The sequence below is a fragment of the Mus caroli genome, chromosome 2 (assembly GCF_900094665.2).
Source record: "Mus caroli chromosome 2, CAROLI_EIJ_v1.1, whole genome shotgun sequence".
NCBI lineage: Eukaryota > Metazoa > Chordata > Mammalia > Rodentia > Muridae > Mus > Mus caroli.
Genome location: NC_034571.1, coordinates 98,189,418 through 98,216,947, shown reverse-complemented (window position 1 = coordinate 98,216,947; position 27,530 = coordinate 98,189,418). Strand labels below are relative to the sequence as shown.

General features: G+C 42.8%; 1 protein-coding gene and 1 pseudogene across 3 annotated transcripts in view; both read left to right on the top strand.

Annotated features, from left to right (window-relative positions):
• Positions 1-37: 37 nt before the first annotated feature.
• Depdc7 (DEP domain containing 7) lies at positions 38-21,413 on the top strand. The gene is made up of 9 exons (XM_021156290.2): positions 38-222; positions 12,430-12,820; positions 14,585-14,712; positions 15,904-16,093; positions 18,451-18,662; positions 19,777-19,919; positions 20,063-20,188; positions 20,273-20,351; positions 21,077-21,413. The coding sequence occupies exons 1-9, from the start codon at positions 150-152 to the stop codon at positions 21,268-21,270; spliced, it is 1,536 nt and encodes a 511-aa protein (XP_021011949.1). The 5' UTR covers positions 38-149; the 3' UTR covers positions 21,271-21,413.
• Positions 21,414-26,774: 5,361 nt separating this feature from the next.
• The window catches only part of LOC110290343, a 2,518-nt pseudogene continuing 1,762 nt past the window's right edge, over positions 26,775-27,530 (top strand). The window contains exon 1 of one of the 2 annotated variants that reach the window (XR_002377424.2): positions 26,775-26,804. The product of XR_002377424.2 is annotated as a peptidyl-prolyl cis-trans isomerase NIMA-interacting 1 pseudogene, transcript variant X2 (transcript). Of the gene's footprint in view, positions 26,805-26,842; positions 27,049-27,530 lie in introns of those variants that run through there. The other variant, XR_002377423.1, reaches the window with a different exon arrangement.

Here is a 27,530-nt window from a genome sequence, read left to right as displayed (position 1 = left end):
CGTGATCGTCGGGGGCGGAGCCCGCCGGGAGCCCCGCCCCCCGGGAGTTAACCGGAGGCTTCGGCGCGGGCGCGCAGTCTGTGGAGCAGCGGCAGCAGCGGCGGCAGCGGCGGCAGCGGCGCAGGCACCGAGTCCAGCCCGCCGCTGTCATGGCCACGGTTCGGGAGAAGGCGGCGGCGCTGAACCTGTCGGCTCTGCACAGCCCTGCACAGAGACCTCCGGGTGGGTCGGAGGGCCGCGGCAGCGTGGGGCGGGCGCGGGCTGTGGGCGGGCGGTGCGCTCCGCGGGCTGCGCGGCCGCGAGGATCCGCTTTCTCCTCCTGGGTGGGCAGCGGGCAACGGGCCACGGACCCCGCCGCAGGCAGAGCTCGGCGTTTTAGGAACTTTACCAAACTTCGCTCGCAGTGGGGGTTAGGCTCCACAGCCTGACTTATGACACGCGCGGAATTTTGAATAGTTTCCTGGCCAGCGTCTGGAGAACGAACTCTTGACTGCATGGTGGGATCAGAGGTCGGTGGCTCCCAGACTCGGGAGATGAAGTAATAGTGTGTAAATTTAACACTTTCGCTACAAGCAATGTTTCAGTGAAGCCTCCATCACCCCCCTCCCCCAATCCCTGATCTGATAGTTACATGACTTTGGGAGACAAATGTATTGAATCATCGAGGGCGGGTGTAAGATCTTTGACCCGAATCGGATAATCCGTGCTAAAATTCTGACTCTTAATTCTGCAAATAGGGAGGTTTGGGATATTTGGATTTGTTTGGATAAGGTGCCACCTTTCCCCCTTTCTGGAACTGCCCGGTAGAGAGCTGGAGAAATTGGCTCTCAACCAAAGCTTTTCATTTGTAAAATGCCAACTTGTGAAACAGTGAGTCCTTCCCCTAGGTCAGAAAAGTGTATCTCAGTGGTCCCGCTATTGTTTGACTTGACTTTACTAATCAATGCTCCACATAATCTCCAAGATCTTAATGATGAATTTTGCTAGAGAACTACTTTCTCGGTACAGATTATAAAAGCGGTCTATAGTCCAGCTGTAGAGGTGTAAGCCCTCAGTCCTAGCACTGGGGAGGCAGAGGTAAAGCCTCTGAGTTCCAAGTCAGCTCTACACAGAAAGTTCCAAACCAAACAGAGTTAAAAAATGAGACTGTCTCAAAAAAAAAAAAAAAAACAAAAAAACCAAACCCAGCAAACAAGAACTGACCACATACTGTTCTCACCTAACAGGCTCTGATCACTCTATCACTTGACATGGCACTGGAAATTGTTGATAGCTTTAGGCTCTCTTTGGTAAATGGGATTCCCAAATTCACCCACTTTAACTAGGAAGGTCTTTCCTAACAGCTGAAATGTCAGTTCTGGGCTTTGGACATTTGTGAACAGGTTTTTAGGTGGTGAGAGGGAATGCATTTTAAAACTGGGTAGCTGACTCACTGTGGGAAGGATTGACCTGTGGCTAGAGATTCTCACTGAAGGAAAAGATCGCTCACTTACTGTCCTCAGCATCAGGCACCCGGGGCTGAGGGGGCTGCTGAGGGGGACTCTGAGGGGGCTGTTGTGGGCTCCAGCTGCTCTTTGCAGCTGGGATTCCGATTTGCTAATTGTTTATTTACTCCTCTTCCACCCTGCCTTGCTTTGTCACAGTCCTTCTGATGGAGGTAATGGGAGCCTGGGGGTTGGTTCCTTGCCATTCCCTGTCTGTGTGCTCTGGCAAGCAGCTTTGTACGTCCCCTTTTCCAGGGATTAGTAACTCTTTCAATGGCTATAAGCACAAGCCGGAACCTGATTTATGAGGAAGAAAAAGGGGTTTGTGCTAATCTTCTGCCAGAACTTAAGACACCTGTCTTAATGCAAACCAACAAGAAAGTGGTTTGTTATCTCGTTATCCCTTTATACTGTAACCTAAGTCTTTGAATTTGCCTGGTGTCACTTTTCCAAGGAGCTCAGAATACTTCCCATAGGCTTTCTCATTAATCGCTGAATTAAAGCAGGGGAGGGCCAATGCCTACTTTTGTAGATATTTCTCTTAGCAAATGTTAAAATTGTTCTTGTCAGGAGAGACTTATACCTACAGCCAGCCTTTATGGGGGCACCTCAGAGTCAGCCTTTCTCTAGTGCCAGATAGGAAAGCAAACTTTGGACTGTCAAAGGCAATATCCAGGAAAAATTGCAGTATCTGTTTCTGTCGTGTCGGAAAGTTTCCCACTTGGCCTCAGCTACCCAGCTGTGACATAACCTCTGTGACATTTACTGCTCTCACGAAGTTTCAGCTATTGCCTACTAAACATTTCTCTGAGTCATTTTTATAGATTAATTGATTTCATTTTGTATAGGTGTGAGTGTTTTGCCTGCGTGTATGTACGTACACCATGTGTGTGCCTGGTGCCCAGGGAGGACAGAAGAATTATAGAGTCCCCTGGAGTTACCCATCATGTGGGTGCCAGGAACTGAAACTGGCTCCTCACAGGAGCAGCAAGTGCTCTAACCACTGAGCGTCTCTCTCCAGCCTGAGTAATGGCTTTGGAACTGCTGTCAAGGGACTGCAGAGATGACTCAGTAGTTAAGAGCACTGGCTTCTCTTCCAGAGGACTCATGTTAGACTCTTAGCGCCCCCATAAAGGGTTGCAACTTTCTGTAAGTCTAGCTCCAGGGGTTCCGACCTCCTCTTCTGGCCTTTGTAAGCACCAGGCATACATATGGTGCACAGACATACATTTTGACAAACACTTACACACATAAAATGATGGAATGAACCTGAAGAGATAAAAATAAAACTTGATACGTACCTGGCAAGTGTTCTTTCACTGAACTATACCCCCAGGTTGTTTTATGTTTGGGGAGGGGTGGTGGCTTATAAGAACTATTTATGTGTATGCGTAAGTTTGTGTGCCACATGAGAGTAAATGGCCACAGAGACCAGAAGAGGGTGTCATCATTTCTGGATCTGACCAGGTGGTTGTGAGCTGCCAAAGGTGGATACTGGCACCTAGACTCAGGTCCTCTGAGCAGCAAGTGTTCTTAACTTGTGAGCCATCTCCAGCCTTCCAGCTGTTTGTTTATGAATGAGGACAGGATTTTCTGCTGTGGCTCAAGCTTACTTCACATTGGACATTCCTTTACCTCAGCCTCCTGAGTATGCTGAGACCATGTTCAGTGAACTGTAATCTGTCCCTTAAATAAAATTCTCTTAAATCCTAAATGATTTAATGTGAGGTGTGCTTTTATTCTTAGCACTGGGGAGGCAGAGGCAGATGGATGTCTTAAGGTCAAGACTGGTCAGGACTACAGAGTGAGACTTGGTCTTTAAAAAAAAAAGAAAGGTCCTCTGTTCTATAAGTTGTCATGTCTCCTTGGGTTCCTCTAGATACTGATATGATAGTTTTCTCCCTGGTTTGAGCTGGACTTTGCTTATTGTTGTACACAGTTAGCCACATTAACATGTGATTCCAACAGAGTTAGGTAGTTTGCCAGAAGTTGGATTTTATTAACGAAGGGTGGGATCTCAGAGTGAGACCCAGGACGGCAGAATTCCTGAGTCCACGCTGTTTGAATCTGTATGCCTTAGCACGCACTCCCGAGTCCACGATGCTTGAGTCTGTATGCCTTAGCACACACTCCCCAGTCCACGCTGCTTGAGTCTGTATGCCTTAGCACGCACTCCCGAGTCCATGCTGTTTGAGTCTGTATGCCTTAGCACACACTCCCACCCTGAACAGTTATTTCATCCACCCAAGCTTTCCTAACCTAGGCACTGTGGACACTTCTCTGTTGTGGGAGCCATGCTGTACATTGTGGGACTTTTAGCATTTCTAGATGTCAGTAGCCCCTTCCTTCCCATTGATAAATAAAACATGTCCCCTGACAGATCTGATGAGGATGTAAAACGATCCACTGCGAACCATTGGGTTAACCTTTACAAATGTTTTTCTAGTAGTTAGCAATAATCTACAACTAACAAATGTTCATTAACCTGTGTTAAAGCAATATTGAGATGGCTCATAAAGCGGCGAAGTTATTTGAACTCTGTAACTGTACGGAAACTTGAAAACAATGTACTAACTCTATTTCTTAAAGTTTTATATGGGAAACATGAGTTATTTCAATGACTTTTTAAATTTTCAGTCCAAAGCTCTAGAATGAAAATAATCATCTCATGCTTCGTAACACATACCTTTAATCCCAGGACTTCAAAGGTCAAGGGATTAAAGGCAGATCTCTGATCTCTGTACACTAAAGACCAGGCTGGTCAACAGGGGGTGTTTCAGGCCAGCCAGAGCTGCGTGGTGAGACCATTTCAAGAGCAAAGTCACAGCCTGGCTACAGAATGCATGCTGATGTACCTGTAGGCACCTGCATGGTTAGAGCGGCTTCCCCTGACTAGGCTCTCTCAGGAAGGGTGAACTGCTGTTTTCAAGGTTGATCCTGAGTGCCCCTTGTAATCTGAGTAAATGTAATGTCCTACTGTGGCTGATTTATGAGTTGGCTTTAAAGGAATTATTGGTTACTAACTTCATTAATCATTATGTATCATTAAAAATGGCAATGATCAGTATTTCAAATAAATGACTAAAGGTTGGAATTCTCTTGAAAATGCAACTTGCCAGGCAGTGGTGGCGCATGCCTTTAATCCCAGCACTTGAGAGGCAGAGACAGGTGGATTTCTGAGTTCTAGGCCTGGTCTACAGAGTGAGTTCCAGGACAGCCAAGGCTATCCAGAGAAACCCTGTCTCAAAAACCAAAAAGAAAAAAAGAAAAGAAAAGAAAGGAAAATGTAACTTATTGTTAATAAACTTTTGGGGCTAGAATTCCTATTTATGAAAAGTGATTTTTGCTTTTCAAACTATTGTTTTCAAGCAAATAAAAAATGTTTAGTAGAACAGGTTTAATGTATCATTTAGGAGGATATGCAACCCAGGCATGGTAGTTTTTGCCTGCATTTCACTCAGGAAGTAGAGGTAACAGGGTCATGAATTCAAACTTGCTGCAGCTACAATAGCAAGTTTGAGACCAAACTGGGTCATAAGGCAGTGTCATTAAAAACAACAACCACCACCCAACAACAACAAAAACTGAACAAAAAAAGGAGACCATAATGTTAAGAGATCTAGGTTTAATGCGTCCCCATGTTTTCTTTCCTATAGATCCATCATTCTGTTTGATATTCAATGTGTTTGTTTCTCAATGAAGCAAGAACTATTTCAGTCTTTAAATTCTTATAATTAGCAGTGTAGACCTGAGACCAAGCTTAACTATATTATTCAACTGCTGTAGTGGTTGGTAAAAGAACCAAGATACAGAGATGAAATCTCTTTTTTTTTTTTTTTTAAGGTTTATTTACCTATTATATGTAAGTACACTGTAGCTGTCTTCAGACACTCCAAGGAGAGGGCGCCAGATCTCGTTGCGGATGGTTGTTAGCCACCATGTGGTTGCTGGGATTTGAACTCTGGACCTTTGGAAGAGCAGTCGGGTGCTCTTACCCACTGAGCCATCTCACCAGCCGGAGATGAAATCTCTTGACCAGACCTACTGTAGCTTAGTTTTAGATTCTTAGATTAATTAAAAATTTTAAATTAATTTTTATTTTATATGCATGGTTGTTTTGCATGCACGTAAGTCTGCATCATGTATGTGTGGAAATTGGAGTGTTGGGTCCCTCCCCTGGAATTGGATTTATAGTTGTAAGTGGCCATGTAGTTGCTACAACTCAAACCCAAGTCCTTTGGAAGAACAGTCAGTGCACTTCTCACAGTCCTGGTGTTTTAGAACACCTTTGACCAAATGGAAAATAGATTCAAGATGAAGAGTTTATTTTGATTTTATTGATTGACTGATTGATTGATTGATTTTATTTTTGAGAGAGGGTCTCACTGTAGCTTTGGCTGCACTAGATTGGCCTGCCTCTTCCTCTGCCCACTGGAGGCCAGGATTAAAGATAGTCACAGCCCCTGGCTTCAAGATGTAGACTTTTCAGGAGTTGTCCAGCTTCTATGCTAGTGAGGCTGTAGGACAATCTGAAGCTTCAGCTGTGACTGCTCGCTAGCCTTAGAAACAGTCATTGTGTACTTTCTGGTTTCCTGAATTCTGTCTAGAAATTACAGAAAGTCAGTTTTATTTGGCTAGCATGCTTTTCTGGTCTTAATGGGTGATAGGATAGATCCTGCGCAGCACTGGGGGATCTGTAGTCAAACCTGGTTATCCTGGTATGAGTTTTGACATATTGACCTGTCAAGTCCTCCGTTCACTATGGGTTGCTGTGTCTGTGTGAACTTGAGCTTTGGGTCTGTGGGTGGTGATGCTTGAGGGGAAATACCTGGGAACGAACGCAGTGCCGTGCTTGGGAACTAATGGTCAATGAGAACAGAGGGACCTGAAAAGGCTGGCTTTTATCTTGCCTGGAGGACTCTGGAAACATTATGTGGCACACAGGTGCTGGCTGCCCTGCTCTAACCTGTTCTTTAATCTTTCTTACAGTCTTATCCAACCTGTAAAACGTCCTGATTTCCCACGTTTTAGTAGCAAGCTAATATGGGGAAGTTTGTTCCTTGCTCCTTACTTAATTCCTATGTAAGCATTAGCTTTTTCCCATGCCGTTCCGGCTGTATGCCCATCCCTATCACCATCCTTTGGTTAGAATTGGTGACTTTGCTTCAACTTTCAGGATTCTTGTACTAGCCTACTTTGTGACTTGAGTGTTTTAACTTTTTATCTTTAACACATCAATCACTACCCCAGGTGGGTGTGAGAACCATGCCTGTATGCCAGTTACTTGGCTCACAAGGATCACATGAACCCAGGAGTACTGGGCCAGCCTTAGCAACACATTGAAACTTTGTCTTTAAAAGAAAAGAAAATTTGCTGACCTTAAAGTCTGTTTCCCTTATGAGAAAGACAATCTGAGATCTCCAGGTTTGCAGTTTTTCTTTTTTTTTTTTTTTTTTTTTTTTTTTTGGTTTTTCGAGACAGGGTTTCTCTGTGTAGCCCTGGCTGTCCTGGAACTCACTTTGTAGACCAGGCTGGCCTCGAACTCAGAAATCCGCCTGCCTCTGCCTCCCGAGTGCTGGGATTAAAGGCGTGCGCCACCACGCCCGGCTTCAGGTTTGCAGTCTTATTTTCCTGTTTTACTCCTATGTGTTGTATATATTACAGAATTCACAATATTCTACTTTGTTTCAGGAGTACTGGCTTCCACGGGTTTATAAACACTTTGGGAAAGAATTCGTAAATCTTAAAACTATGGAATTTGTTTCTTCTGATCTCTTGGTTCTTTCATTGTTTTACCTTATTGGGATCGCCAAGGAAAGATGAATTCGAATCTTGTATCTTTTAACTGGCTTCTCCTGAGATAGAGTTTCTTATAGCCCAGGTTGTCCTTAAACTTTATGCATTGTCAAAGACGACCTTGACAGTATGTGGGCTGACAGACTTACGTGACACCAGTGCATCTATTAGGAGTACAGGAGAAGGGTCACGTAAAGGAGCTAGCATGGAAGGAGCTGTGAACCCAGATGCCACCCCAGCTCATGCAAGCTGGAAATCAGAGCTCACTGCACACTTGACCTAGCTTAAATGGTCTCTGCCTCCTCAGAAGTTCCTAGTGCCTTGGGAAGTCCGTCTGGCCTGTCAGTTTCAGGGACTTCCTGAGGCTTTGAGCTGTTTACTTCCTCAGTCTTCAGGAGCTTCTGTTTAGAACAGCAGTTCTCAACCTGTGGGTTGTGGCCCCTTTGGCAAACTGTCTCCAAAAATACTTACATTAGGATTCATAACAGTAGCAAAATTACAGTTATGAAGCAGCAACCAAAATCATTTTATGGCTAGGCATCACCACAACATGAGGAACTGTACTAAAGGGTCTCGGTATCAGGAAGGCTGAGAAGCACAGCTTTAGAACTTAATCTGTATTCCCAACACCAAATAACTAATCATAAAACATATGTAGGTATTAGGAAATTACTATCTGTGTAACCCAGGGCAGGTTTAACACACTGAACCTCAATTTTCTGAAAAAGGGGTGATTATTAGCTATTTCCACAGAGCCATGTGTCTGGTTAAATTAGAGAAGTCATAGTTTGTCATGCTGTACATACTCAGATGGGAGGCATTGCTGGTAATGATAAAATGGGAATTTGAAGCCCACCTGCACTCTCAGAACTCAAGAAGTAGAGGTAGGATCATCAGTTCAAGGCTAAGCTATTCCATAGAGCCAGGCCAGCCTGGGCTACATTAAGACATAGTCTCAAGCTGGGCAGTGGTAGCAATTGTCTTTAATCCCAGCACTCAGGAAGCAGAAGCAGATAGATCTCTGTGAGTTCAATGCCAGCCTGGTCTACACAGTGAGTTCCACTCAGGATAGCCAGGATTATACAGAGAAACCCTGTCTCAAAGAACAATACACACACACACACACACACACACATACACACACACATAAGGAAAGATTAATGAGCCAGCATTAGGTTAATTTAAAACTCATTATGATCTCTGGTATTTTAAATAAATTAAGAACTTGGGCTGTTGGGCCTGGGGTAGTGGCCACACCTTTAATCCCGGAGCTGGAGAGGCAGAGGCAGGTGGATCTCTGAGTTCAAGACCAGCCTGGTCTATATATAGGAGCCCCTGCTCCACACTATAGTAAAGAAAGGAGGTGGCTATTGGCACATTGTAGCCAGGTTAGTGAAGCTCACCCTGAGGCCTGGATACCAATTCTAAGACCCCTCAGTGTGGACTCTGGCTTTCCTCACAGGTAACACCAGGCTGCTGCCAGTCTAGTTTTACTTTACTGTTTCTCACAGTCTCCAGGATTTGAATCTTGAAACTGCTTACCTAATATTTCTAAGGCTGCAGCAGTTACTTCTGTTTTCCACTACATTAGGAATTATCTTAGTATTTGTTTTGTTTGGATTTTTTTTTTTTTTGAGACAGAGTCTCACTCTGTAGACCAGGCTGGCCTCCAACTCACATAGCTCCACCTGCTTCTGCCTCCAGAGTGCTGGGATTAAAGGTGTGCCCCACCATGCCCAGCTATCTTCATTCTTAAAGCACTATTAAAATTGAAAACAACCTCACTGATCATTTTGAACTAGCAAAACAATGAGTAGGTAATAAATTATTTATCTTTTGGAATTGAAAACTACAAATAAACAGCAGATGACTTTATATGTGTGCTATTAATTTTTACAGTAAAAACTGTTACAATTGCTAGCAGTTATAAAATTATGCCGTGAAGTAATGCAGTGTAATGACTCAATGTACTCCTTATACTTCAACACTGAAAGTGGATCTCAAATGATGAATTTAAGATTCTTGGCTCTAGGGTATAGCTTTGATGGCAAAGCATATGCTGGGCATGTACCTCAGAACTCAGTTCAATCCCCAGTGCAAAAGAAAAACAACAGAAAAGTAATTCTTTCTCCATTGCACTAAAACGAGCAAGGTAGGCGAGATGGCTCAGCCAGGAAGAGTGCTTGCCACCAAGCCTGATGGCTTGAGTTCCAGCTCAGAAGCCACGCGCTGGAAAGAGAACCAAGTGAGTTCCGAGAGTGATCCTTCTCCCTCCATACACATGCTGTTCAGGAGCTAAAAATGTAGGAAGAGGGGCTAGAAAGAGAATTAGCAATAGGAGTGCCTGCTGTACAATCAGGAGGACTTGACTTTGGATCCTAGCACACGCACATAGCAAGCTGGGCACACACACACACACTTCTTTTTTTTTTTTTTTTTTTGGTTTTTTGAGACAGGGTTTCTCTGTGTAGCCCTGGCTGTCCTGGAACTCACTCTGTAGACCAGGCTGGCCTCAAACTCAGAAATTTGCCTTCCTCTCCCTCCCAAGTGCTGGGATTAAAGGCGTGCACCACCACCACCCGGTGCGCGCGCGCGCGCACACACACACACACACACACACACACACACACTTGTTTAAATTTCCTTCCTTTCAGGCAATGGTCGCTTTAATGGTCAGTCTCCATATTCCTTACTTTTAGACTCTGAAAGGAAGTAGTAACTTGCCTGCTTCTCTGCCAAGAGAATCCACGTAAATGAAGCAATTGCTTAACAAAAGCAGGGGCTTAACTAGGACTGCTGAATTTTCAGAGACCGTGAGGAGCGTATCTCATAAGAGAGCATACACTGATTATGTAAAGAGGGGTAGAGGGAGAGGGGAGAGAGCAGCAGACACAGGGCCTCTGACCATATGATTAACTAAGTAGCTAGGTTCAGTTCCGTCAGCGTGGTAAAGCCCAAGGCCCATTTTCTGTCCCTTTAGTTTTCCTTTTCTTTGTATTTTTGCCAATAATCAGTTTTATTTAAGGAAAAATATGGGAAATTTTCTCAGATTTAATTTACTTTGTATGTGGGTCAGTTTTGTCCTTGTAGCATGTGAGTTCTGGGGACTGCACAGTTGCCAGGCTCCGGGAAGAGCCTTTATCTGCTGAGTCATCTTGCTGGCTTGGATTTTTTTTTTTTCTTTTACGTTAAAAAAAAAGTTAATTCGTGTGTGTGTGTGTGTGTGTGTGTGTGTGCCTGTAAAGACAGAGGACAACTTTGGGGAGTCAGTGTTCTCATTCTACCATGTTGGTTCTGGGGATTGAACCCAGCTCATCGTGTTTGGCCTCAATTGTCTTTACCCACTGAGCCATCTCACCAGCCTAACAGGAATGTCTTCAGGGCTCATTTTCCCTTTCTATGTGTGCTGGGCAAAAATCTTGCTTTGTTTCTGTGTTCACCCTGGTCTTTTGCAATAGTTAATAAACTCCTATTACTTTACCCTGCTTATGAAGTATTTAAGTTAGAAGCTGGCAAAACAGGAAGCAGCCCGTGTGTGTGCTTGTGCATTCCTGTGTGCATGGCATGTGCATTCCTGCGTGCATGCGTGACCGTGAGTCAATCCCAGGAGGATTTCAGTGTGCTCGGAAGTGGCATGGAGCCTGTGAATCCACTTTGTCTCTAATCCGAGATGCTATCTGCCTCGTAGGTGAGCTGCTGCTGACTGGATAGCTGGACAGTCTTGCGTGTAGCTGTTGGTGCATCATCTACCCCTCCTTGCTCTCACTTCCTGCTGCGGCTCTCTCCTCAGGCCACTCTAGTTTGACTGGCATGTTCTAGCAGAGTGCATGCCCCTGGGCCTTTGGATTTTCTGTTCTCTGTTTTTTTTCCCTAGTGTCTGTACAGCTTGCTTCCTGGTTTTACTCAAGTCCCTATTTAGATATAACTATTGGAAAAGTGATTCCTAGTTTCTGTGGTTTTTCTTTTTCTTTTTCTTTTTCTTTTTCTTTTTCTTTTTCTTTTTCTTTTTCTTTTTCTTTTTGCCTTTGTGATTTTGTGTCTCCAGAGCTGGTACTGAACCCAGGGTCTTTCAGTTGTCAGGCAAACATTCTACCACTGAGCTAAATCTCCAACCCTAGAAAAGTCTTTCCTGGCATCCCACTTAAAATAAATAGCATTCTCAGCCAGCTGGCGGTGCACATGCTTTAACTGTGGCACTCAGGAAGCAGAGGCAGGTGGATCTCTGAGTTTGAGGCCAGCCTTGCCTAGAGAGTTCCAGGACAGCCAGCAGTAGTACATAGTGAGACCCTGTCTCGAAAAACCAACCAACCAACCAAAGCAGCATTCTCAGGGGATGGAAATGGCTTAGTAGTTATGAGCACCGGCTGCTCTTCCAGAGAACCCAGGTTCAATTCCCTGCACCTGCACCCACGTGCAGCTGAGAATAATCTGTAACTCCAGTTCCAAAGAATCATCACCCTCTTCTGGTCTCCTCAGGCACTAGGCAGTCTGTGGTGCACATACGTACACACATAGGCAAAACACTCATACACATAAAGTAAAAAGGAAGGAGTAGTATTCTCAGGCCATCAAGAGGTGGATGTGCATAAGCATGTAGAGACACAGCTGCCAAGCCTGGCAGTCTGAATTTGATCTCCAGCACCCACATGGTGGAAGGAGAAAGCATATCTCTGCAAGTTGTCCTTTGACGTGCTGTGGCACACGTGTCCACATACAACCCATCAGCGCAGGAGCTCGGGCACACACCCCCCCCCAATGAAATAGCATTCTCTTACTCAGCTGTTGCCACCTCTCCACCCCAGCCCATGTGTGTGCCTGTTGATCTCCTGAGAGTCTCGCGATTGATCCTCTGCCTCAGCCTCCTTTGCTAGTCACAGGTAAGCACCATGCCCAGCAGCTAAATCCTCTCAGCACTAATTGAACACATACATATTGTTTGGATCTGCCCATAGTGTCTTCAAATGTGAGAACAGATTTTATTCACTACTGTGTCTACCACACAGGACAACACTTAGTATATAGCAGGCACGAAATTTTTAAATAAATTGCCATCAATAATATGCTTCTGCTAATTTCCCTTCTTTCTAGGTGTTGCTTGGACCTCGTACAAATGATCAAAAGTGCTAATGCACAGTTCCTCTCTCTCTAGGTTTCAGTGTGGCCCAGAAGCCATTCGGAGCCACGTTCGTGTGGAGCAGCATTGTAAACACCCTTCAAACCCAGGTGGAAGTGAAGAAGCGAAGGCACCACTTAAAACGGCACAACGACTGCTTCGTCGGCTCGGAAGCCGTGGATGTCATTTACTCCCACTTAACTCAGAATAAATTCTTTGGTGATGTTGATATTCCTCGGGCCAAAGTGGTACGAGTGTGTCAGGCACTTATGGACTACAAAGTATTTGAAGCTGTTCAAACCAGAGTTTTTGGAAAAGACAAGAAGCCTACATTTGAAGATAGCAGTTGCAGCCTTTATAGATTCACAACAATACCTAATCAGGATAATCAGTTAGGCCATGAGAACAAAGTGCATTCGCCTTCCAGGTGAGTCCTGGCATTAGGTGGTCGTAGGCATAGTAGCAGCATTTTTATACTTTTTAAAAAAAGACTGTGATAATTTTGACTAAAGTCCAAATCCTGGTAAATTTAATAAAATATACTAAAATGTTGATAACGTACCAGGTATACCCTAGACTTCATTTGTTCATACTATTTTGCAAAATCAGTCAACAAACTTTGCCTCAAGTTGGAGTAACTGTAAAAACTGGCAATTCCTATCAAGAAGGGATGAGTACAGAAGACAGAAGGGCAGGCAGAGAGACCCAGCTCTAGAGTCTTACTGGAGTGTAGAACGTGGTGGCTCTGGAGTGTGAAAAGTGAAAGACTGACAGTACTCAGAGCTTCATGTGACATGTTCCAGGGTTCCTGTGATTTTGGTTTGTGAGGTTTTTGTTTGTTTTTAATTTTGAGACAAGTTCTTCCTGTGTGGCTCAGGCATTCCTGAATTTCTCAGCTCAAGCCATTCTTCTACCCCAGCCTCCAGAGAAGCTGGGACATAGGTGGGTGCCACTGTTCTGGAGTGGTAAAGAACTTGGGACTTGGTCATATAGATGTTGGAAAGACCACAAAAGACACTGAGGACAGGATGGGGTTATATTTTAGGGAGACCACTTGGGCCGGAAATGGTGCTTCGTAGTCAGTGAGAACTAGGGAAGCAATGTTGCAGGCTAGGGAAGGGGAGGCTGTACTAACCACGGGGGAAGAAAGTGGGAGTCTGGAACGACAGAATGTGGGGACCGGACTGCTGATGGAAGTGAACGCACGTGAGGAGTGCATGGTGAGTTTATGAAGTAAAACTGTCTTCCCCTCATTGCCCCAGCGAAACCTCAGAGGAGACAATAAATCACTCAAACGTGACCTTAGAGTCAGGATTTTAGGGCACTGACTTTAAATATTTTTAAGTCTCTCAATAAAATATACCTCTCTAGACACAAGCAAAGGAATAAGAGGATAGTGTAGAGCATGCTTGCTCCACACCCCTCTAACACATCTTCATGCTTTGCCTGAAATTTTTGAGACCAAAAGTTTGTAACTGGAGTTTTAGAAAGAACATTTTATAAATATTCTACAGTGCTGTTGGGATCTTCAACAGTATTGGGTAGTGGAGCATATTAATATTTCTGTGGCAAACAAAGGAATATTCATACCAACTAAGATTTAAAAAAACAGACTGACAATTTCAGGATTTTTTTGTTTTGTTTTTGTTTTTTGGTGTTTTGAGACAGGTTTTCCTGTAGAGCCCAAACTGGCCCATTACTTGCTGTAGGTAACAAGCCAGGCTCACAGTAAGTTCAGGGTTCTCTTGCCTCTACCTCTTGAGGGGCTAGGATGAGACATTTTACCACCAGGCCTCGCTTAGTTTTATTATGTTTTAAAATTGGTGATACAGTTTTAGTCATTGTGTTACATCTAAATAAAGGGTCACAGGAGATTCTATTTAGAATATTTGTATTTTAGAGCAGGGTGTAGTGGTATCTACCTGTAATCCCAGGATCTGGGATGTAGGGCCCAGAGGATCAGGAGTTTAGGGCCAGCTTCAGCTACATAGTGAGTTTGAGATGAGCTTGCGAATGCAAGAGATCCTGACTCCAAAGAGCAAGTAGAGAGAATGCATTTGGGCGGAATAAGGGACTTGTGAAAGGTATTTTATCCCACTCAGACTTTCATCTGTTACGCTTTGGTTTTGAGACGTAAGCTCCGTAGCCACTGCAGCTCTAACACTCATCATTACTGTGGATGTACTGCTAGGTACTCAGACGCGTCATTTATGTCATCTGATATCAAGTCGGACAGTTTGGAGGACCTGTGGGAGAACCTGAGTCTAAAGCCTGCCAACTCCCCTCACATACACATCTCTGCCAGGCTGTCTCCTCAAGGTAAGCTAGTGATGCCCAGGGAGAAGTGGAAGACCCAGGAGACATTTCCTCCCAGCTTTTATTTGAATTTTCATGTTCAGGCAGAGAAAGAGTGTGCTGTGTGTTAAGGCTGTTTATGTTGAGCTTCAACAGAAGTCTATTATCCTGAACAACAACACATCACTGTTACAACTCTTGAACACTGACTTTTGTCCATCTGCTGGCAGGGCTTCAAGTCTGAAATGTTTTGCATGCAGATTGATTCTTCCTTAATGTGTGCTCTAAGCTGTTTCTTTTCCTAAGATTTTATTAGGTTACATGAACAGCTGAGAATCATATTTAAAGTCTTAACAGAATTCTTATGTTCCTCCTTGTGGCCCTGGAATGCAGCCTGATGATCTTGATTTCTGCTCTCCCTCCCCCATCCTGGTTGTGTGGAAAGCCTGAGTGGATACTCTGCAGCCAATAGTTTCAAATGAGTTTTGAGATTGAATGAACAATTCTTTCTTCTAGAGTCCTCATTAGCATGTTATATGGCTTGATCCCTTATCTCTGGCATATTATTGCTTTATATGGAACAAAGAATGACAAGAATTCCTCTTGTCCAGAGGCTGTTCTCCTACACTTTAAACAAATCTTGGATTGTCTTGTTGTAAGAAAGCACTCCATGAGTAAGAGTGGGCTAGTAGGGCTGGTGAGATGGCTCAGTGGGTAAGAGCACCCGACTGCTCTTCCAGAGGTCCAGAGTTCAAATCCCAGCAACCACATGGTGGCTTACAACCATCTGTAACGAGATCTGGCGCCCTCTTCTGGAGTGTCTGAGGACAGCTACAGTGTACTTACATATAATAAATAAATAAATCTTTTTAAAAAAAAAAAAAAGAGTGGGCTAGTATACCCACTTTCTGCCACAGATTTATTTTATTTTTTTTTAAAGATTTATTTATTTATTATATGTAAGTACACTGTAGCTGTCTTCAGACACTCCAGAAAAGGGAGCCAGATCTCATTACGGATGGTTGTGAGCCACCATGTGGTTGCTGGGATTTGAACTCTGGACCTTCGGAAGAGCAGTCGGGTGCTCTTACCCACTGAGCCATCTCACCAGCCCTCTGCCACAGATTTAATAGTTAGACCTACCTAGACAGATGTTGCAGTGAGCATGGAATAACTATTAATTGATACTTCCCACTTTGTCGTTCTCCTGGGTAGTTATCAATGAAGTATGGCAAGAGGAGACGATTGGACGGCTGCTACAACTTGTCGACCTTCCATTTCTTGACTCCTTACTCAAACAGCAAGAGGTCGTGCCTAAAGCCCCTCAGTCTAAGAGACAGCCTGACATGGTCAACACCAGTAACTATCTGGATCGAGGAATTCTCAGGGCCTATGGTGACTCTCAGTAAGTGCAAATATAATTATCTCAATATGTTTGTGAGTTAAAGAGCTTGCCCAGTGCACACAAAGCTCTGGGTTCAAGCCTCAGCATTGACTAAATTAGGTGTTGTGGCACACACCTTTTATCTCAGAGCTTAGAAGGCAGAAAGAAGGCTCAGCACTTTAAGGTTACCTTCAACTACATAGCTAGTTTGAGACCAGATTGGGCGACATGAGACCCTGTACATACTCATAATGTTGACATTTGGGAGGCAGAGGCAGGCAGATCTCTGAGTTTGAAGCCAGCCAAGATCTCATATACACTTAGAATATGTCTCAAAAAGAAAGAAAAAAAAAAAAAAACAGAAACAAAAACCCCAAAACCAAAAATGGCATGTGAAGATATCAGCATGCCTGCATCTCCTAAGATTCCCCACAGACTTAAAGTGAACAGATTTGACAAACTTTTAGAATCTTGACTTGAGTACATTTCTTTCTTTTAGAATGCTTGTTAAATGAGTGATCTTCTAATTCACTCGTTATCCTAAAGCACTGTAAAGTAAACCTTTCACCTCCAGCTGTCATTATGAATGTGAATTTTTGTTGTTGTTTTGTTGAGACAAGGCTGTTTGTAGCCCTGGCTTTCCTGGAACTTGCTTTGTAGACCAGGCTGACCTGGAACTCTTAAGAGATCCACTTGCCTCTGCCTCCCAGGTGCTAGAATTAAAGGCAATTCTAAAAATTTAAATTTTAAATTTTTTTTAAATTTTAAAATTTAAAAAATTTTTTATTTTTATTTTTTGAGATGGGGTATAGCCCTGGCTGGCCTGGAACCTAGAGATCTGCCTCTGCCTCTCTAGTGCTGGCATTAAAGGTATGTATCACCATACCTGGTTTTTTATGCTATCTATCGGTTGGCATCCAACTATTCATATGAACAATGTGTTGAAAACACAGAGCTAGGAAGGAGAAAGTTGTACTTCTTAAACCCTTCCACCTCAGAAAGTAGACTGGCACACTACCTACTGAGGCAAAAAAATTCAACATTAAATCAACTGGAATCATGGAAGTTACTAGCCTTTAATAACGTTACTTAGGAGAGGAATAGACCAAATTATGGCTCTTCCTTGAGCTAAAAATGTCTGCTCTGGATTCTCTAAGACTTCAGATCTTAAGATTTATATTCAAGCTAGGCAGGGGCGCACACATAAAGCCTTACATGAAACTTAACATACTAGCTGGTAAGTTCTGCTTCTGCAATGGGAAGCTTACTCTCCTGTTTACATCTCTACAATAGGTAATATTTTATACTTACCTTAATATTCAGAATTTGTGTTAAAAATGACCTTAAAGATTCATAGCTTCCTCTTTTTATAAACCCAAGCTATGACATAAAGAATGTGTAGCAAATGTAAAGATATCTAGCTTTATTTTTTTATTTTTTATTTTTTTTGGTAAACCCTAAAGTCTATGGCAGTAGAGGACAAATAACAAATTTATTGAGATACAGTGTTTTCTGAATGGGTATATAGCTAGTTGGTAGAGTGTTTACCTTTCATTTATGAAGCCCTGGGTTTATTCTCCAACAGCTCCTTTTTTTTTTTGGATTTTCGAGACAGGGTTTCTCTGTATCTCCCTGAATGTCCTGGAACTAACTCTGTAGACCAGGCTGGCCTTGAACTCAGAAATCCGCCTGCCTCTGCCTCCCGAGTGCCAGGATTAAAGGCGTGAGCCACGCCCGGCTCTCCAATAGTTCCTAATATGGTCATCAGTGCTTATAATCAAAACACTCAGGAGAATCAGAAATTCACGGTCATTCTTACCTATATTGTGATTTGAAGACCAGGCTGGGCTACAAGAGACCAACACAAATCTCCCAAGGAACATTTTACCTCTTGATTTGATTATTTTGAAATGTTATCTTGTCTCTACAAACTAAATGAAATGAGAAATGTTAATCTTTTGTCTTACTCTATTCTGTCCTAGCTAAAGCGAGAGGTAATAGACCATACCCATGACTCTGAACCTCGCAACGTTATATGGTGGAATTACAGCTTAGGAGTCAGGTTTGAAACCAGATGTGGGTAATATCACACATTCATTATCCTAGCACTAGGGAGAATTTGAGGTCAAATTTTAATTTTGGTGACCTTCTCATCCTTAATGTAGTAAAATGATATTTTTACACAAAAGGAAAATGCAATGTAGTTGATTTCTTTAACCTGTCATACACAATTTAGATATATGGTAAGTGATTCTATTGTCTTTAAGTGTGGAAAATATTATCCTAGTAGCAAATGTGAAATAATCAAGGAATTAGATACCATGTGTCTATTTCTTCTTGTGTTTTAAGACAACCCTCTTTTTCCTCCCTTGCTCTAGGGAAGATGAATGGATCTCTGCAGCCATTGACTGCTTGGAATATCTTCCCGACCGGATGGTTGTGGATATAAGCAGGAACTTTCCTGAGCAACCAGACAGAACAGACTTAGTGAAGGAACTTCTGTTTGATGCTATTGGCAAATATTATAGTACTAGGGAGCCTCTGTTAAGCCACCTGTATGATGTTCATAATGGGATAGCAGAACTCCTGGGTAAGTTAGCCCCTGCAAGATACCAGAGTTCATCTTAGAGAAAAAAAATTACGTGTGCAGCTGGTCTTTGCTACTTGTGAGTTCTTTTTTTTCCCCACCCATTTTCAGCCCCTGACTATAAATCTAATTTCTTTCCTTTTGTTTCCTTTTTGAGCACCACTACTAACAAAACACAAACAACCTCCCAAAATGACCAACAACTACCCACACCCTCTCTAGCATCTGTAAAGTTCTCAAAATTCCAAATGTCACAATATGGCAGAAATTATCTGCAGCTGGCAAAACCAGCTGCTAAAGCATGAGGCAAATCATAGTCAGCTGTATAAAGAATATATATATATATATACACACACACACACACACATATATACACATATACACACACATATATATATATATATATACATATGTATGTGTATATATATATATATATATACACACACACACGCAAGTATTTAGGGTTCACCATGAGACCTTAGTAGCTCCAAAGCTAGGTAGGAACTTTGGCTGCTTCAGAACACTGCTGTCATCCTCTGCAAGCTTAGGCAGGTGTGGCAGTTCCCTGCTTTAGAAGAGTGACCAGCATGACCCTGTACCCTCTTCAGAAGGACAACACTGTTCTTTCTGACCTACACGGGCACACTGTTTTACATGGATTTTGAAAACAAATTGGGAGTTTCAGAGAATGCCTTCTATTTTTCTCAGGTACAGTTATCAGCATTTATACATAGCACATGCTCAAAGTCTGTTTGAGAAGCAGAGTGGGAATCTATGAAGCCAAGAGTTAGATTTAACATCCTAAGACGATCTATGACAAGGGCCTGTGGTATCAATTGTTGATCTGAGGACAGGTTGTCTTTATGCTGTTGGTCATCCATTTTATTTGTATTTATTTAAATTGCTCCTATTTGTCAGTACGTATGCACATACATGTATGCATGCTGTGGCACATGTATGGAGGTTGATTTGCTCCTGTTTTCATTCCTGCTTTTTGTTTTTGCTTTTGGAAACAACTTTGAGGAAGTGTACTACTTCACATAAAGTGTAATGAGTTTTGTTCATTTTAATATAGTCATATTTGGTAAATTAAGCAGTTGTTTTCCTTTGGCTAAAGTAAACGGGAAGACGGAAATGGCGTTAGAAGCCACACAGTTGTTTCTGAAGCTTCAGGACTCCCAGGACAGGGAGGAGTTTAGACGGCTGCTGTACTTCATGGCTGTTGCAGCAGATCCTTCGGAATTTAAATTACAGGAAGAAGTAAGTCTGTCTAAATGTTCACTGTATTCCGGGCATTAGCATCCACTGTGCTACAGCGGATGGCAGATTCATATTTGATATCCCCTTAGTACTAAACTTAGCCTTTCAAATATGTAGCATGGGGTGTGTGTTTCTTCTTACAGAGTGACAATCGGATGGTAGTGAAAAGGGTATTCTCAAAAGCTATTGTCAACAACAAAAATGTATCCAAAGGCAAAACGGATCTTCTTGTGCTCTTCTTAATGGATCACCAAAAAGATGTTTTCAAGGTAAAACTCTGAAAGTAATGAATTGTGATTCTTTGTAACAGATTAAAATGCACTTGAATAATGTCCTGTGTACCTTCTTCCTAGATTCCTGGAACTCTACATAAAATTGTTAGTGTTAAGCTTCTGGCCATACAAAAAGGAAGAGATCCTAATAAAGATACAGGTAATTTAAGAATGTTATCTACATGGTTTTAGGGTTGTTTTTTTGTTTGTTTGTTTGTTTTTAAGGCAAGATCTCATTGTAGTCCAGGCTGATCCATGGCTCTGTAGCCAAAGATGACCTTGAAGTCCTGCTCCTCCTGCCTCCAACTTCCAAAGGCCAGGGTCACAGATGTTTGAGACCAGTCCAGAGTGCTGATTTGAAATTATTTTGCTATGATGAGTTTCAACTAAATGATTTGAAACATTCCCCTCAATTTTCTAGGCTTAGCAGAGTACTTCCTGGGTTACAATAACTTTCAGGTTATTTTAAAACCTTTAAAATTCACATTTCTTATTCTCTCTCTCTCTCTCTCTCTCTCTCTCTCTCTCTCTCTCTTTCTCTCTCTCTCTCTCTCTCTTTCTCTCTCTCTCTCCCTCCCTCCCTCTCTCCCTCCCTCCGTGTGTGTGTGTGTGTGTGTGTGTCTAGGTCAGAGGACAACTTTCATGAGTTGTTTCTGTGCTTCCACGGTCATGTTTATGAGGATTGAACACAGGTTTAGCGGCAAGTGCCTTTCCCATGAGCCATCTCAGGCTGGGTTAAAACTGCTTGATTAAGGTTATCTTTATTCCCTCTGATGCGTTTTATAGAATGACAAAGGAAAATGAAAAGGAAACCACTGCCTTGTTTTTCTAGATAAATGTGAAGAATAGAGTCATTAACTGGAAGTTTCTGTTTTAAATCTTAAGGCTATATTTATTGCCAGAGAATTGATGAAAGTGAGTATTCTAGCAGTACAAAGGAGAAAACCAAAGACCAGCTGTTGAGCTTACTAAAGAATATTGATGAGGATTCACAACTCTCTGCCAAAGAGAAGAAGAAACTGCTAGGCCAATTCCGTAAGACTCATCCAGACATCTTCACTGAGTATTTTGGAGACTGAGTTTCTAATGTCTGTGTATGTGTACTTGTATTTTAAGGGCAGATTATGTAGCCTAAAGAAATTTTAAGCTTGGATGTCTAAATATGAAGTTGTACTTTTTTTGAAGTTGTATTTAATAAAAAAATTTTTATATGTGTCAAAAACTATTACTCAGAATGGTGTGTTGCTGTAACATCTGACCTGTTAGATGAGTTGATTTAAAATTATGTTCAATTTATATAAAAAATCATAGGGATTTGGAGGATAGAGCAGTAATGTATTTATATAAGAAAATACTCGGGGCTGGAGAAATGGCTCAGCGGTTAAGAGCACTGACTGCTCTTCCAGAGGTCCTGAGTTCAATTCCCAGCAACCACATGGTAGCTCACAATCATCTGTAATGGGATCCAATGCCCTCTTCTGGTGTGTCTGAAGACAGCAACAGTGAACCCACATAACATGAAATAAATAAATCTTAAAAAAAAAAAAAAAGAGCCTCCTCAGATGGAAGCTCTATAGAAGAAGAAGAAGAAGAAGAAGAAAGAAGAAGAAGGAAGAAGAAGAAATAGGAGGAGGAGGGGGAAGAAGAGGAAGAAGAATAAAGTAATAATCTACTGGGGCTGGAGAGGTGGATTAGCAGTTAAAAGTACTTGTTGCTGTTGTAGAAGACCTAGGCTTAGATCCCAGCACCTACATAGTGGCTCACAACTACGTGTAACTCCAGTCTCAGAGGGATCCAACACTCACATTTCTTTTTTCTTTTTTTTTTTTTTTTTGGTTTTTTCGAGACAGGGTTTCTCTGTATAGCCCTGGCTGTCCTGGAACTCACTTTGTAGACCAGGCTGGCCTCAACACTCACATTTCTTTTCTGACCTCTGTGGGTAATGTACACACATGGGACATCTATATACCCATTCACATAAATATATCTAATAATAAAAAATACTTAACAGGAAGCCTAATTACATATTAGGGAGTTTTTATTTTGTTGAGACAGAGTTTGTATACACCAAACTGGCCTAGAACTACTGCCTCTGTGTGTCAAGTGCTGGAATGAAACCACACTCAGCATGTTTTTTATTAAAATATTAATGTATTTTTGTATTAAAGAGTTAAAGCAGAAACTAACATTTATTATATAGTGGACTTTCTAATTACCACAAATTAATTTTAGAAAGTGTTATGAAATTATATATATATATATATATATATATATATATATATGAAGTGTTCAAGTAGGGGTGCCTGGCAGGCCCATTCCAAGATACCCCCTGAGAAATTACACCATGTGATAGACCTGGTATAAGGGGGGCTTATTTGGGGGGAGGGAGGCTAGTAAGGACCTGGAGAAGGGGTAGAGGTATACAGGAGCATAGCCATGAGGGCAGAGAAGGGAGAGGAGGACAGAAAGAGAAAGAGACTGGCCTGGGAACAGAGAGAGAGGGGGGGGGGAACACTGGGGTAGCAAGCAGCTCTTTTTTATGTCACTCAGTGTGCCACCTGCACCAGGCTGCAGATCATCATGCAAGTCCCTGGGAGGAGTCTAGCAGAATCACCTGTAAGTCAACAGAGATGTTTTTTAAAAAATTAAACATTTTAAGCTTATTTGAGGGGCTTTCGAGTATATAAAAAAGAGACTGGAATAAATGAACTTGCACATATGCACATCAACAGTATTAACCATAATTTCTTAAAGGGCTATATTGTTTGGTCTGTGTCCTTGTCTGTTCTTTGCTATCATTCCGACCCATTTTAGACAGCACTACCATTCAGCACATCTGTCCAAAGTGCATTAAAACCTAACCACTGCAGGCCTGCAGAAGCGCACCTTTAACCCCAGATCTCAGGAAGCACAGGCAGGTAGATGGCTGATTTCAAGGCCAGTCTGGTTTGCATACATAAAGAGTTCCAGGACAGCCAAGGCTAGAAACAGGCCCTATCTCAAAAAACTAATCATTGTCACGAAGTTCTATAATGCCTTAATATTAACTAATACTAATAGGCAATTTGTGCTCCAACTTCCTCATGGTTATTCAAATAAGGATCCAAACAATGTTTCCAACCGACTTTGGAAATACATTAATCCTTCATTACCTTTCTTTGTATCTGGTATTTCTTATAAATTGCTAAATATAGTGAGTTTTAAGCTATCTTAACCAACTTAATGATTATTTAGGAATGACTACACTGACTAGACATATCTAGTAGGTGGATATGTACTATAAAATACCACCACAATATGTCTTTTTTCATCCTAACATTTTATAAGGCTGAATTTTATATTTTATTTTAGCCTTCTTAAATTTTCAATTTGTTTTTACAAGTCCATGTCTTGAGTGTGTGGAAATGTGGATGTGGCGGTCAGTTCTCCTGCTTGTTTCTGAGGCAGAGGCTCCTTTCTGCTTTGCTGTTCTGCACACTCTAGGCCAGCTGCCTTTCTAGCCTCCAGGCAGTTCTGTCCCCTTCCCGCCTCAGCATAGGATGCTGGGATTACAGGTGTGTATTGGGCTTGGACTCGCAGAATAAAGGAGGATGACCCTGAACTCCTGATCCTTCTGTGTCTACCTCCCAAGAGCTAAGGTTATTGGTGTGTACCACCACAGGGCTTAAGCAACACTGGAAACAAAATCTAGGGCTTTGTGCATGCAAGGCAAGAATTCTATTAATTGAGCTACTTCCCTGGTTAGTCTCTTACTAAGAAGTAGGAAAAACTTGGGACTGACACCATGACTCAGTGGGTTAAGATACTTGCCACCGCCGGGCGGTGGTGGCGCATGCCTTTAATCCCAGCACTTGGGAGGCAGAGGCAGGCGGATTTCTGAGTTCGAGGCCAGCCTGGTCTACACTACAAAGTGAGTTCCAGGACAGCCAGGGCTATACAGGGAAACCCTGTCTCGAAAAACCAATAAAAAAAAAAAAGATACTTGCCACCAAGCTTGTTGAACTGAGTTCAGTTCCCAGGACACACATGGTAGAAGGAGAGACCCACCTTCCATAAGTTTTCCTCTGACCACATATGTGCTATGCTATGGCACATATGTACACACACATACCCCCCCACACACACACACATACAGAACACACATACAGAACATTAAAGCAGTAGGAAAGCTTAATTTCCCAATCTGCTAGCATACAATGAGTGATCTCTATTTTTTGACAAAACTAACATCAGGTAGTTTTCAAACAGAAAGCTGACAGCTATAGTATTTATGATACCAATTACCTTGGGAAAGACAGTTTTGAGGCAAAATTAAGAAACAGGCAAGCTGGGCAGTGGTGGCGCACACCTTTAATCCCAACACTGGGGAGGCAGAGGCAGGCAGATTTCTATTGAGTGAGTTCTAGGACAGCCTGGGCTACAGGGAGAAACCATGTCTCGAAAAACAAAACAAAAACCCAAAGAGACAAAAAAAAAGGCAGGGACTATCGAGATGGCTTGGGACTGGAGAGATGGTTCAGCAGTTAAGAGCACTGACTGATCTTCCAGAGGTCCTGAGTTCAAATCCCAGCAACCACATGGTAGTACACAACCATCTGTAGTGGGATCTGATTCCCTCTTCTGGTGTGTCTGAAAACATCAACAGTGGATTCACATACATAAATAATTTATTTGGGGGGGATTGTTTTGTTTTTTGAGACAGGGTTTCTCTGTATAGCCCTGGCTGCTCAGATCTCACTCTGTAGACCAGGTTGGCCTCAAACTCAGAAATCTGCCTGCCTCTGCCTCCCAAGTGCTGAGATTAAAGGCGTGCCCTACCAATGCCTGGCTGTTAAATAAATCTAGAAAGAAAGAAAGAGAGAGAAAGAAAGAAAAGAAAGAAAGAGAAGAAGAGAAGGAGAAAAAAGAAAGGCAGCTTTAAAAGTGACGAAAGAAGGGCTGGAGAGATGGCACTGTGGTTAAGAGCGTATCTGTTCTTCCAGAAGACCCAGGTTCAATTCCCAGCACCCACATGGAGCTCACAACTTTCTAAGTCCAATCCCAGGGGATTTGGCACCCTGACACAGACATACACATAGGCAAAACACCAATGCACTTTAAAACAGACCTTTAAAAACAAAAAGTGGTGAAAGAGAAGAGATCATGACTTAAGTGTGAGAGGAAGTTTTCAGATTGAGGCTACTGAAACTGGTGAGATGCACATAGTTGGCAGAGCGGCTGCACACTATCTGGTCTACAATCTTTGTTTTGCACATAGTTAAACCATGAGCCTTTGGCTACTGGAACTAGCACCTTCTGGAAAAGACAGGAACATTCAGTTTCTAACTGCTAGCACTGCTCAGGCTTTTTTATTTTTTTCTTTTTCTTTTTTGTGATTTTGGTTTTTTAAGCCACGGGTTCCCCGTGTAACCCTGGATGGCCTGGAACTCACTCTAGACCAGGCTGGCCTCACACTTGGAGATCCAACTGCCTCTGCCTCCTGAGTTCTTAAATTTCTTAAATTAAAGATGTGTACCACCATGCCATGCTTGATCATTCTTTTTATTTCTTTTATTTTGTATGTCTGTGCACAGTGTGTGTGTGTGTGTGTGTGTGTGTGTGTGAGAGAGAGAGAGAGAGAGAGAGAGAGGCCTACTGAGGTCAGAAGAGGGGCTCAGATTCCCTGGAACTGGAGTTCTAGGCAGTTGTGAGCTGTCATGTGGAAGCTGGGCAGCAAGCCCAGGTCCTCTTTAGGAGAGCAGCCAGTACTCATAACTGCTGAGCCATGGCCCCAGCACTTGCTCATGCTTCAGGAAGGAGCATTCTAACAGAATGGTTAGACCACGGAAAACATTCTAATAAAATCACAGTTAAAAGCCAACTGTGATGTCCTGTGTCTAATTCCAATACTTCAGAGGCTGACATGGGAAGATGGTGAGTTGCAGGCCAGCCTGAGCTACACAGCAAGATAGTGTCTGGGGTTGGAGCAGGGAGCTTACTTTAAACTTACTAAGAGTTTTAGAAACTATATAACATTTGTGTGTGTAATGCAGTGGGCACGGCAAGGTCAGCACAACTGTCGGTCTTCGTGTGTTTCTTCCGCCTTGTGGAGTCTGGGGACCAAGCTCAGGCCGCCAGGCTTTGAGCAGTCTCTTACCCACTGAGCCAGCTGATCAGCCCAAGAATAGGAGGTTTTATGGCAGAGCTGTCATTTTCTGAAGACATTATAAACTTCAAACCATAGGACCAGCGCTACTCTGAAAACCTTGGAGAACCATGCTGGGTCACTGTCCTCGCTGTTAGCTCCGTGCTCTCACCCATTCATCCCCAGGAGACTAAGGCAAGGTGATCTCTGAGTTCAAGGTCAGCCTGGGACAAATCAAGGCCCAGATCTAGGCATGGCGGTACATACCCTTAATCTGGGCCACACCATCTGCTGAAGGCCTACATAAGAACATGAAGAAGGAAAATTCGCTCTTCTTCACCTGCTTTCGTTTACTTGCCAGCACATCTGTGGGGATCTACTTCTACAGAAGACCAGCTGAAACAACTAGCCTGATGGGACTGAGTAACTACTAGATCCTTGGACTTCCCATTCACAGCTGACCGTTGTTGGGGAGATGCACTACAGACTGTAAGTCATTATAACGAATTCCCTCACTATATAGAGACTTTCCATACGTTCTGTGACTCTGGAGAACCCTGCCTGATACACTGACTAGATCTAAAACACAAGGGAGCAACACTAAGAAACCAGAAACAAGGAACAGTTAGAGGGATCCTGTGTGTCGAGGGGTGACAACAATCTACCTCCGGGACAGCTGTTACCGTTCTCTCTCCACACTGCAGCCTGGCGCTGAGCTCCCACTTATCTCAAGGTTAGTTTGAGTTTCCAGTCCTTACAGTCAAAGATCGAACCCCTGCATATGTGGACATTTATATTTAAAGGGAACCTTTTAAGTATCAAAAGATTATAGATGAATCATCCTAGCTGGGCAGTGGTGTCGAGTGCTTTTGATCCCAGCACTCAGGAGGCAGTCAAGATCTCTGTGAGTTCGAGGCCAGCCTGGGCTACAGAACCAGTTCCAGGACAGCCAAGACTACATAGAGAAACCCTGTCTCTAAAACAAAAAAAAAAAAACCAAAAAACCAGATGAATTGTCCCAAATAAAATTGAATGGTCTTGGTGTTGTCTCTAGCCTCTTCAAGGAAGACTTAGTATTTTGGTTTTGTTTTGTTTTCGAGACAGGGTTTCTCTGTGTAGCCCTGGCTGTCCTGGAACTCACTTTGTAGACCAGACAGGCCTCGAACTCAGAAATCTGCCTGCCTCTGCCTCCCGAGTGCTGGGATCAAAGGCATG